The sequence below is a fragment of the Fundulus heteroclitus genome, chromosome 12 (assembly GCF_011125445.2).
Source record: "Fundulus heteroclitus isolate FHET01 chromosome 12, MU-UCD_Fhet_4.1, whole genome shotgun sequence".
In the NCBI taxonomy this organism is placed as follows: domain Eukaryota; kingdom Metazoa; phylum Chordata; class Actinopteri; order Cyprinodontiformes; family Fundulidae; genus Fundulus; species Fundulus heteroclitus.
The window spans coordinates 27,726,910-27,738,850 of record NC_046372.1 but is presented as its reverse complement, the minus strand read 5'-3'; the positions used below and the strand labels follow the sequence as shown (position 1 = coordinate 27,738,850).

Genomic DNA, 11,941 nt, shown 5'->3' with positions numbered 1-11,941 from the left:
AAGAGAAAGCATATTTCTGTTCAGGTTCCATCTAATGCAGTAAAAGTGAAATATCTGCTGCCCTCCTGCGGCTAAACGTGTTACTACAGCCGGTAAAGCTGTGGCGCGTTTACGGATCCACAAAAGACTCAGATTTTCTAATTTTTCCAAGCAGTTTACTTGGCGCAATATCCTTTCTGAACACACCGACTCTTTGTAATTTCCATGAACAACTGTCAGGACTATACTGAGCAGTTTCATTATTGTAACTACTTAGTAAAGGTTTGTTCACGCGAAGCATCCGCGCTTTGCAGTCAACCCGCTGTCCCCCAGTCGCCGTGTTTACCACGGAACCTGAAGGCATCACCAGGAGAAGATCGCCTGTACATTGTTAACGTTGATTTCTCCCGTTCCAGCCGCATTTGTCTTCCGTGAGCCGGGGGGGTCACCGCCTCCCACCAAACGCCTGAAATCTCTACTTCGTTCAGCAACGGGACTCGAACCGGAACACCGTAAGACCCTTTGCCCCGTTTTCCGTCCGATTTCTCCCAGTTTTTGGGTCTTAAAATAAAAGAGGGGCGGTGACGGTAGCTTAGCGTTTTATGTTGATTTGTCGGACTGCAGAGAATGTAACGTTAGCGGGGAGCTGCTTTAATTAGGGAACGGCTAAACTGTTTTAAATGATTTTATGACACGGTTTAGAGTTATTTCCCCCCCCGGGTTGGACACCTGTCCGGGTCGGATCGGCAGCCGTTTGCCTCCCCTTGGCCGGACTCGAACCGGGGAACGGGGAGGGAGCGGAGCCTGGCCGGTTTCCCATGGTTACGCCAAGCGTGCCGTTTGTTTTCCGGTCCGGACGGCTGCACATCTGTCTGCACAGCTGTCTGCCTTCTTATGCAATGATTAAAGAAATAAAGATGAACCGATGGGGGGGCAGTAGGGGGGGGAATGGTGACGTCGCTGCAGGTCCATCAGCCCTTTAAGGGTTCCCATTGTTGCCTCCTAGAGAGCTCACCTCTCTGTCCTGGTTCTTTGCTCCAGGAAAATAAAATAACCCCCCATCTATGATGAAGATGATGATGAAGATGATGTGGAGGAGCGGCGTCCGCCACCCGGCCCCGACCAGAGGCTGCCGCTGGTAGGGACGGAGCCGTGGAGCGGCCGGTGGAGCCGGTCAGAGCCGCCCGGAGCACCGGAGAACCGGAGGACCGGAGGGAGAGCCCCGGCCAACATGACTGTTTTCAACCCGGACAATGTGGAGGAATTTTATGAAATCGGAGACGAGCTGGGGAGGTGAGTGGTGCTGCGTTATGCCCAACATGATGGTCCTACCGGGGGGGGGTCCTCCCTGGTGGACTGGTTCTGATGCTGTTGGGGTTTTTGGTGCGGAACTGGTGCCAACACAAAGAAAGCAAAGAACCAGAACCAGAAGCAGAACCAGAAGCAGAACCAGAGCATGTCTCCCAGCAGCAGGTCAGGATGAGGGTCTTCCAGCCATCAGGGTTGGTAAAGGAGGGAAAGGTGACCTGGACACCTGCAGAGAGATAAAACTAACACATATAAACAGTGGAGGAGAGTTTTGTGACATGTGAGCTGGTTTTTAGTGCTTATGAACTTCCTCTTTCATGTGGCCGGGCGTATGCAGCTGTTAAAAATAAAAAACACTATATGCACTCATCCCTGCAGCTTTTTGACAGCAGACATGTTGATAAGCCTGCACACAGTCAGGGATCTACTTATTTAAATCAACATTCTCACGCTGGATGGTTGTCATTTAATCTGCCTAAAACAGATTATTTCTGTAAATGAGGACTTTGCTTTTTATCCTTGGCCCTAGTTTGACACATGAACATTTTTTCAGGATATTTTAATCTAGAGTTGCACCAATGAGGGATCATGCAGGATCAGGCAAAGCATGGAATTGATTTAACAGTTTTCCCTTTTTATTATAAGGATGGGGAAGGTAGGAGTATGGAAATAATGTTTTCCCTCCATGTCCTGTCCCATTGTCCACGAATAAATGCATTAATTTCTAGAACCGGGTGTCTCCAACCACTTCCATCCATCGCTCCATAATATTGATCCATCGGTTCGTCTGTTCATCATAGCCTCCCGTCCTTCCATCGCTTTTCCTTTCATCCTTTCTTCCTCTCATCCAGCCATAGATGCCATAAATGAAACGTCAAAGAAATTTGGAAAATGTAAGTTTGTAACCTAATAGGCAGTTTGATTGAGCAGGTTTCCATGCGTGGAGCAATGTGGATAAAGAGTTTTGATAAACGTCTGGCTTTCTTAATCTGCTTCTCCCTTCAGCGCTGACTAGAGGAAAAATCTCTGACTTACTAAAAAGAAAACGACACCGCTACACGACTTCTTACGCTGGTTCTTCTGTAAAACATCTACACACTGACCCCCCCCCCCCCCCCCCCCCCCCCCCCCTGACCCCCCTGAAGCGGAGAACACGTTCATCTCTGCATGAAACGGGACGGGATGGTGTGAGGAGCTCCTGTCTCCTGTTTTTAGCCGGGTGCTACGCATTAATTAGCCTGACTTAGCGTCTAAAGTTAGCCTGCGGCTAGGCGCAGGACGTGGGCCCACAACAAAACGCACCTTCCTCTAATCCAGTAGATCTCTAGTTGTGAAACCACGGTCTGCCATGACCTGATCTCCACGATGTAAAAACTGTAGAAACCCTGAGCTCTGAGTAATTAATGTATCATCACTACACTTCCCACCGTAAACCTCTGATGGACAGAATCAATGCAGATGGAGCCATAACTTACAGTAATACTGGCTTACTAATGACTGTAGGTCCTTGTTTGTAGCTTTCTGCTAAACTCTCTGAACAGTCAAGTAGTTTTAGGGAAATGCTTTTATAAAACCTCTGGCCTTGTAGCTTTAGTCGTATCACAGGACAAACCTAACTTTAAAGTATTTAACATACCTGCATTTATCTGGACTCACCTGACCATGGTCTGTCGTAGCCAATAGCGCCGCTGGATGAGGGTCGTCGTCTGATGAACTTTTCTCAACAGAATAAAAAGAACAAACGTGGTCTTTGGAGGCTTTTTGAGGTTTAGATTTTTAAGGCATTTAATTTTTGCCTCTTCGTCCTCTGGCAGTCGATGGAGACGGTAGATACATGGACAGTCGGCTTTTCTCTGGCGTTCATGGCTCTCTGAATTAAATTAAATTAACGTTTAATTTTCTCTGGTCGTATGTAGAACCATAGACGACACACGCAGTCCCTGAACTTCCTCGATGTGCTAGCCTTTTTATCCTTTAGCTTTAGCCAGAAATAACATAAACACCATTCCCCGCCGACAAACTCTAACGTTTAGCCGCCTCCGGGTAAACTGTGGATCCACCGCAGAAACTGCTGAGTCGGCCGTCTGGGAGACCTCTTTCAAACGGGTACGGTCTATTTACCGGAACAAGGATACGGGACCGGAAACCCCCCCCCCCCCCCCACTGCTGGTGCATGTGAGAGGACGGTGATTACTGCGGCCATGATGTGCTGCTTTCAGTAATCCATGGATGGTTATTGTCCCTCTTTGGAGGTTTGACTGCAGGATGGAGGGGTTGATATTTTCATCATGGCTCGCTCTGGGTTTATCCTAGTTTAAAAAAAAATGGAGAAATGTTGAAGGAAGGGTTTATAATTTGTGGGTGAAGAGGATATTTAGCTTCTGGGTGTCTTTGTGTGGAAAGTAGCGTGAATGACTGAAGCCACGTGTAAATGTTTCAGGTTAAAACTGCTCAGAGCGCAGAGCAGACCTAAGATGGAAACGCATCTTTGGCGGTTCTGGTTATTTATGACAAAGTTCTGGTTATTTATGACAAAGTTCTGGTAATAATCTATAATAATAATAATCTCCTGCTGCGGCCGCCTCACCAGGCCGCTCTGGTAACGGAGACGATCGGGCAGCTTTACGTGACGGCCCAGAGTTTCTGGTTCCGGCCCAGAGTTTCTGGTTCCGCTCCAGTGCCTGGATCCAGTTGCTCTCGCAGAATGGAGTGTTCAGATCAGGCTTTTAGACGAAGAAAAGTGTTTAAAGGTATTTCTGCTGTCAAACGTTCACTTTTCTTTAAAAAAAAAAAAACTTTTCTATTTAAGTAACAGATTTTCTTTATTGGCTTGAGGCAACTGTTGGGTGCAAAGAATATTTTTATCAGTCGCGTATTAACAGACATGAAGCTGAAGCTTAAATAAAATAAATGGATTAATAAAAATTAGGAGTGCACTAACACAATGCATGTATAAAGTTAAACCTCATAACATTCACAGCCCTGGTAGATTAAGGCTTACAGAAATCTCATTGTTTTTCCTTCTTTTCTTTTCTGATTTTATGTTTTATTCTGTGTAACTTTTAATGAGTTAAGTTCTTTATAAAGCAACTTTCATACACGGTGGTGAGGTTTAGGAGCGGGCCAGCCAGAGTCTGTGCTTGAATGAAGGAGCTAAAATTAGGGTGATGGCAAAGAGACCTTCCACTTTTGAAGACTTGGACTTCATCAAGGATAAATCTGTGAAAACATACTAAATGCTAGTTTGATTGCTTTAATGCCCATAAAGGCTTTTCTGTTGGTTATTGAGAACTAGATGAATATTTTTGATCTACCAATATTAAATGCAATATAGACTAATACACATTTTGATCCCCAACATTTCTTTAACGTTTTTATAAAACCTTTTTTTCTTAGCAGACACCAACTAAAAAGTAATTTTAAATCTAAATTTGCCTGCGGGTTAATACTCTAAGGATTAGCTTTGTATGATTTTAAAAAGTGCTGCTCTGACTTTAGAGCGTGCTTTTATTTCTGGTAATGTTTCAGTTACAATGTCTAAACATAAAAAACTGAGTTAAAAGACGAGAGCTCAAGAAAAATGATGGAAGCTTGATTTAAATTGGAGAACTTGATCAAGTGTCGCGTTTGTAACTACAGAAACAGTGGCACGTCAGATTTAAAGAAGAATTGAATTCTCTGTACTCATTGTTTAAGTTGCATAAGGTCTGCAGTAAAAAGGTCTGTGGTGTGATTCCCGGCTACGGGCCGTGATTATGGGATTGTTCTGTAAATGTTCTGGTCTTCAGGCAGAGCAGAGCGCCTGTGCTTCACCACAGCTGACTGCAGTATAAGCTGACTGCAGAGCTTTTCTCCATGCTGGACAGGCCGCTGGTTCAGGGACACGTCCATCAGCTGCAGGTTTCTCCAGAACCGCTGGAAACGGACCGCTGCAGGCGTCTCAGCAACAACCTGTTGAGAAAAACCTTTAATTTCCCTTTGGAATTAAAGAAGAATTCTTGAATTTCATTTATTATTTTACCCCCATGACCACAAATTTTAACTTTACACATCGTTTTGTCATTTTAGTTTTTCCCTCAGCGCTGTAGAATCCTACTTCAGCCCCTCTGCTCAGTAAAACAAGGTTAAAGAACACAGAAGTGCTACTTTTTTTATTTTTTGCTGGATCTGTCTTAGAACCGCGGTACTTCCCAGGTTTGAAGTCAAAGAGGAAAAGAAAAGCGTCTTTATATAGAAAAAGAGAAACGACAGCAGTCCTGCTGGGTTTACTAATTCTTCCCCGGCGCTTTTTAACTGGATGACCTTTGAGATGAGCCCAGAGTTAATAAAGAAAGCGGGTCTTTCTGCTCGTCTGCAGCATGATGTGCTGTGAAGGCTGGCGGCTCGACGCACACAGCTGTTTGATGCGTCTGGACGGCGTGGCACGCCTTGCATTATTACCTGCTGCCTTTGGCAGAATGAGGGAAACCAGCCCAGCAGTGACTTTATCCTGACACCCATCCTGGCGGCGCAGGAGGCGGAGCTTAGTGGAGCCGAGCGTCTAACCACGGTTAGCATGACGTAAACCTGCAGAGCAGAGGCAACACGGCTGGAGACTTGTTGGTTTTTAGGGAATCTTCAGTCTGCTAATATTAAGTCCTTTAAATCCTCCAAACGGTCAACAGTGATCTAAATCTTTCAGGTTTGCTGCCGGCTTCTTTATGTCAGTTATTTCTAAATGAGGAAAAATAAGGAGTCAGGATGATGAGAACGTCTGAGACCTGAGCAACGAGCCGATTGCAGGAATCACTGAACGTGCATCATTGGTCCATCTCTCCTCCTGTTAAATTCTTAGTGCTGCGCGTTTAAAGGAGTCCTGGCTGGAATCGTCTCTGAGGCCCTGACCACATGCGTCTCCCTGATTGGCAGGAAACTCTGACTCCCTGGAGGAACCGGAGACACGGCAGCGCTCAAAGAATATCCTGCTGCCTCCTCAAAGAGGCCGTTAGGTCAAGCTTTATTGGAGCGTTTAAAGGGTTAATGCTGGTGGCAGACAGTCTGCTGCTTCCCACACCTTAACGTCTGAGTGGACGCTAACATTTAGTGGTCTCAGCAGGATTTAGCTGCTGTTTTACTGGTTTCATGCCTTCAATGCATTAAAAGTCAATAAATTAGGTGATTGGTTTAAAGGCATCATTTCATTAAATTGGGTTTGTTTGTGATCTGCCTTTGGATTTATTTGCTGAAAACTCCTCATTTGCATTAAAAGCTGCCCCCCCCCCCCCACCTTTCAACACCACAGCGGACCAGACGAGCACGCCCCAAAAAATCAATTCAATGATTTATTAATCAGACATGTGTCCTTAAAGCGGCTAACAGGCCTGCCTTATTGTGGCGGCGCGGCCTTTCATGGTCAGAATGTTAAATTATTTTGGGTGTTCGTTTAGAAAAGCTCTGATTCTTAATAAGCCGGGTAGAGAAATACAGTTTAAATCAAACGGATCGTCTGGACGGCGGTTCTTTGCTGAAATGTTTGGTTTGAGAACAGATGAAGTTGGTCCGGCTCAGAGCGCCACTCCATCCCAGACCTGCGTATTATTAGCTTTAAATTAATGTAAAGAACTAAACTGACTAGCAGACAGGCTGTTCTGGACTCTGGTAGGAAGTTGGAGGATCTGGTGAGAGGATCTGCTCCACGTTAAATTTTAAATATAATTTTAAATATAATGTGCAGCCCTAATATTTACCCTTTTTATCCTGTAGGTCCAAACTGTTGACACTTTGAGTTTTTGCATATAATCGTGTAAATGAAAGCATGAATTGTGGCAATAATAATTGTCCAGGTGAAACATAACCACTAGGATTTCTAGGTTGTTGTGGCTCAGTAGGTTTGTCTGAGGATTGTTGTTTCAAAGTATTTATTTCCCGTTAATTTGACTGGAAATAAACAGGGAACTGACAAAGTTTAGTGTGTGTGTCCAGTAGCCTAGAGTTTGATGATCAGGACAGCGTTCCCATGAAAACTGGAAGTTAGTCTGAATTCAGGAGTTATTTAGTATCCCTTCGTAGCTTTTTACGATAATCTCACTTCTACACAGGAGCTCTGCTCAACCCGACTAAATACATTTCCTGTCTGGGAGATCCACGCTTGCTTTTTGTTTTTAGCTCCACTTACTGGGCCTCTTTCTTGCTGACCATGAAAGCCTCCCGCTGAGCTCATGTGATGTGTGGCGTTTCACGCTGCTGGCATATCCTCCGTCATCAGTCTGCATTAATCTGGCCGCCCCGCTCCTCTGCAGCCGCCCTGCTCCTCTGCAGCCGCCCTGCTCCTCTGCAGCCGCCCTGCTCCTCTGCAGCCGCCCTGCTCCTCTGCAGCCGCCCTGCTCCTCTGCAGCCGTCCTGCTCCTCTGCAGCCGTCCTGCTCCTCTGCAGCCGTCCTGCTCCTCTGCAGCCGTCCTGCTCCTCTGCAGCCGTCCTGCTCCTCTGCAGCCGTCCTGCTCCTCTGCAGCCGCCCTGCTCCTCTGCAGCCGCCCTGCTCCTCTGCAGCCGCCCTGCTCCTCTGCAGCCGCCCTGCTTCTCTGCAGCCGCCCTGCTCCTCTGCAGCCGTCCTGCTCCTCTGCAGCCTTCCTGCTCCTCTGCAGCCGTCCTGCTCCTCTGCAGCCGTCCTGCTCCTCTGCAGCCGTCCTGCTCCTCTGCAGCCGTCCTGCTCCTCTGCAGCCGTCCTGCTCCTCTGCAGCCGTCCTGCTCCTCTGCAGCCGTCCTGCTCCTCTGCAGCCGTCCTGCTCCTCTGCAGCCGCCCTGCTCCTCTGCAGCCGTCCTGCTCCTCTGCAGCCGCCCTGCTCCTCTGCAGCCGCCCTGCTTCTCTGCAGCCGCCCTGCTCCTCTGCAGCCGCCCTGCTCCTCTGCAGCCGCCCTGCTTCTCTGCAGCCGCCCTGCTCCTCTGCAGCCGTCCTGCTCCTCTGCAGCCGTCCTGCTCTGGCATATACGAGCTGAGCGAGTGTAGTTTTCAGACGAAGGAGGGGTTTAACTCTGCAAATTAACATAATATTAATGGAAGCCTGCATTTGGGTTATTCCTCTACAAAAGTCAGCCCAGATTTCTATGAATACTGAACAGGATTATGTACACAGCCCAGCTCGGTTTGAACGCTCTGCAGACACTCTGCTGCATGTTGTCTCTGGTCAGCCTGCAGGAGACTACAGAGCTGCAGCAACAGAGCTGCACAGGCACTGCCCCCGACCACTGACCTACATTTACCCCCCCCCCCCTCCCTGGGTCACAGCATTGGGTGGAGGGGCAGTCTGGGGTCTACCCATCCCCCCCCCCCCCCCCCCCCATAGCTAGGACCAAAATGCCTGCAGAAAACTGTAAATTCAGCTGACTGCCAGCATTATCACCAAAACATTCATTGTTTCTGCTTCTTGGTCCATTTTAGCACGTCTGCATGTTTTAAACCTTTTAACAGTAGAAACATTTCAGAGAATACAACAGCTTTATGGTTATATGGTGTTTTTTTTTTTTTAACGACTTGAGGTGTCAATTAGGTGCTTTAATTCTGTTTTTTCCCCTCACTGAGTGAAGAAAGCCAAGCAGCTCCCCTGCTGATGAGCAGATGATCTCAGGAGGATACGATGCAGAAACATGACGGTGTTCAGTGATGGAGGTTCTTTATTGATCTTCTGAAAAAGCCAGACTGGTTTGGGTTGACGGGGCGAGAAGAACAAATGTTCACTCAGAAGGTGTCGCCTATCATGAGCCGTCTTTTGATTGCTGCTTGTTTTCAGTTTGATCTTTAAGCCGATTGACTTCTCAGTGAGGCTGAGAACATGCTGAGTCGTGGTCTTTCCTTCAGTTTCCCTGTCTTTGCTCAGGAGACGGACAGAAACATGTTGGGAAGACCTAAAGATCGTCCTGCAGGAGATTTGTTGGCAGTCAAAACCAGAAACTGTTGGAAAACGGAGGTGAAGTTTATTTCAGGGTCCCTTCCCAGTGTGAAGGGGGGGGGGGGGGGGGGGGGTGTTTTCTAATGTTTTTAGGACTTTATTGCCAGTTAATTTGATGTTTTCTCCATCCAGCCACCTGTCAGTACTTGCTTGTCCAGGTCTGTCTGTCCATTTTTTTCTTCCATCCTTTCAACTGTTTCTCCATCCTCCTGTTTATCTAATTATCATCACCTGTTTCTGTCCTGTCCCACTTCTCCTGCATCCATCTGTGGATAAATGGATGGATGGATAATTGATATTCCATCAGCAGCCATTTTGTAGTGAACCTTTGTATCGCTTAAAAGAAAAAACTCTGGAAACTATAGTCTGGAAAAGTTGAGATTAGACATAAATGTGAATAAACAGGGAGGTTAATTCTGTCTGAATCAAGCCTGAGTTTCATCATCCATCCTGGAATAAATAACTTTATTTAATTTAGTTTTTCTTTTCTAACTGGCCGTCTTGACTCACATTGAACTGTGACTCACTTAGAATGGGTCCAGTCAGAGTAACGAGTCACTTTCAATTAATCTCTGGCTCACTGGAGTCCTGCCATCTGTGTAGCAGATGAATGGCAGGGATTCAATATATATATCTATTAGTGCTGTAAACTCTTTCAATTTGTTTGTCCTAGCCTACTTCCAAAAAAAATAAATACTTTAAGCGTTTTGGGTTTGATTTTGAACGTTATTTACATTTGTCTTCGCACTTTATAGTGGAGGCTTGAGTTGTTTGGTCTGTCCATAAATATTTTCTTCATCCATCATAGAGTCCATGTGGGTCTGCTGTTTTTCAAACGTTAAGCATCAAAGCAGACGGTTGTTGGTGGCAGACAGGTCGGTCTGATCTACCTGGATTTACACCAACACCCATGTCATGTTCAAAGTCCCTGATAACACCTTTCTTCTCCGTTCAGATGTTTAAACTTCAGTTATTATCGCCATTTGTAGAGATTTATTGTTTACAACAGTCTAAACAAGAGTAGCGAATAGTGACTGGATGATCAGGGTCTTTCATGGCACGTTAAATGCTTATTAAGAAAAGCAAAACGTTTGATCATGATAAAATAAAGTTATATACCCCAAGCCTCCTTCCTGATGATGTTCTGATGCTCCTTTTGTGGATAAATATAACCCCAGCACCGGGCGCGATGACCAGATATAAACAGATGTGGCGCCATCTAGCTGCAGTATTGCAGAACTATCATAATGCCGCTTTGATTAATTAATAAATCAGTATTAAATAATGCCAGACCGAGCCTGATCCTCTGCAATGCCTCACAGTAAAGCAGCAGCTCAGCATGATTAAAGACCAACCGTTATTAATTAAATAAACCGATCTACAGCAACTCTAAGAGCCTTAAGTCAGAACATTTACTCACATCAGTCAACTCTGCGTCACATCTGAGCCTCGGCAGGTTTAGCTTCAGTGAACACCGACGTTCAGACTGGATTCCCAGAGACATTTCAGACTTTTCCCTCCAGGAATCATAGATTTGTGTTTTTTTTCACTGGATCTTGGACCTTTTTATAAATTGTTTTGTTGGGAGATGCTAATAAGCTGTTAGCTGCTTCCTTGTTTTATCCCCTACTGCGCCTGTGCAGTTTCAGACTTCGTCTATTAAAATAAATAAACTGAGCAAAACCGATGCGTAAAATGGCAAAATAACTATTACGCCAGCAGGATGTAATAATCTTTAATAAAAACTTTCTGTGAACAACCAGAGTGAGCTACGGCCGTATGAATAAAAAGTATAATAACGTGACAATACACATTTTTTTAAAATGTTTTGTTTTCATAAGTGGAAAGTCATTAACAGAAATAAAGGCTTGAAGACATTAGTCTGTAATTTATCTATATAATGTTTCACTTTGTGAATTTCGTTACTGAAATGAACCTTTTAATGCTATTGAAGGTCATTAAACATGGCTGCTCTTGGTGTGCTAGGGCCACGTTTCACCACAGGGATGAAGATTTATCTACTTCAGTTTTGGTTTTGCCAGACTACATTTGGATCCTTTTCATGGTGATTTCTTTAAAACCATTGTTTCCAGTCGAGTCCTTTCTCTTGCCTGGAGTTGCCTCGTCTTTATTCAAGCTCTCACAGCCGGCCATGTCTGCTTTCCTTGGCAGCCCTCCGCTCTGTTTTCTGCTGTTTTCCTCCAGCTCTGTGAAAATAAAAGCCCAAACTCTCAACTTCACATGTTTAAAAAGAAGAACGTCTCCTGATAACTTATGACCGTCTCAAACTGTCTAATCAACGCACATCTTTACAGAACCAGTCTGTCTTGCTGCTGCTGACGTTTCCTGAGTCATGAGTTAACCGCCTGTAAACTGCTGAGTGTCAGATTCTGCAGACGTATAGCGGCTCAGAACAGGACGCTGTAGATGGGCCGCGTCTATCAGCAACACAACCACTCAGTCTCAGTTAGCATGCACAGCCTGGTTATTATTCTCATTAATCTGATTGTCTCTTTTTTTAGCAAACTGTTCACATAAGGATGTAACTGAAGAGTCAGACTGAGCTTAAACCAAATGTTGATATTTAAAGCAGTGCCAACCTCTCCATCTTAGATGATTTCCTACTGAACTGACTAAGCAGCTGGTTTCAACTGGTGCAGAACTCTGTTAATTACTCATCCTTTTAAAATCATTGGTAAGGAGGCAGGGCAGCGCCTAAAACCAGGCGCAGGC

The 11,941-nt window shown here is 45.5% G+C and overlaps 1 protein-coding gene across 1 annotated transcript in view; it reads left to right on the top strand.

Annotated features, from left to right (window-relative positions):
* Window positions 1-357: 357 nt before the first annotated feature.
* Window positions 358-11,941, top strand: part of LOC118556502 (death-associated protein kinase 1-like) — an 86,763-nt gene continuing 75,179 nt past the window's right edge. The window contains exons 1-2 of the mRNA XM_036144391.1: window positions 358-491; window positions 1,021-1,272. Of these exons, the coding sequence (XP_036000284.1) occupies window positions 1,211-1,272 (62 nt within the window). The 5' untranslated portion in view covers window positions 358-491; window positions 1,021-1,210. The remainder of the gene's footprint in view (window positions 492-1,020; window positions 1,273-11,941) is intronic.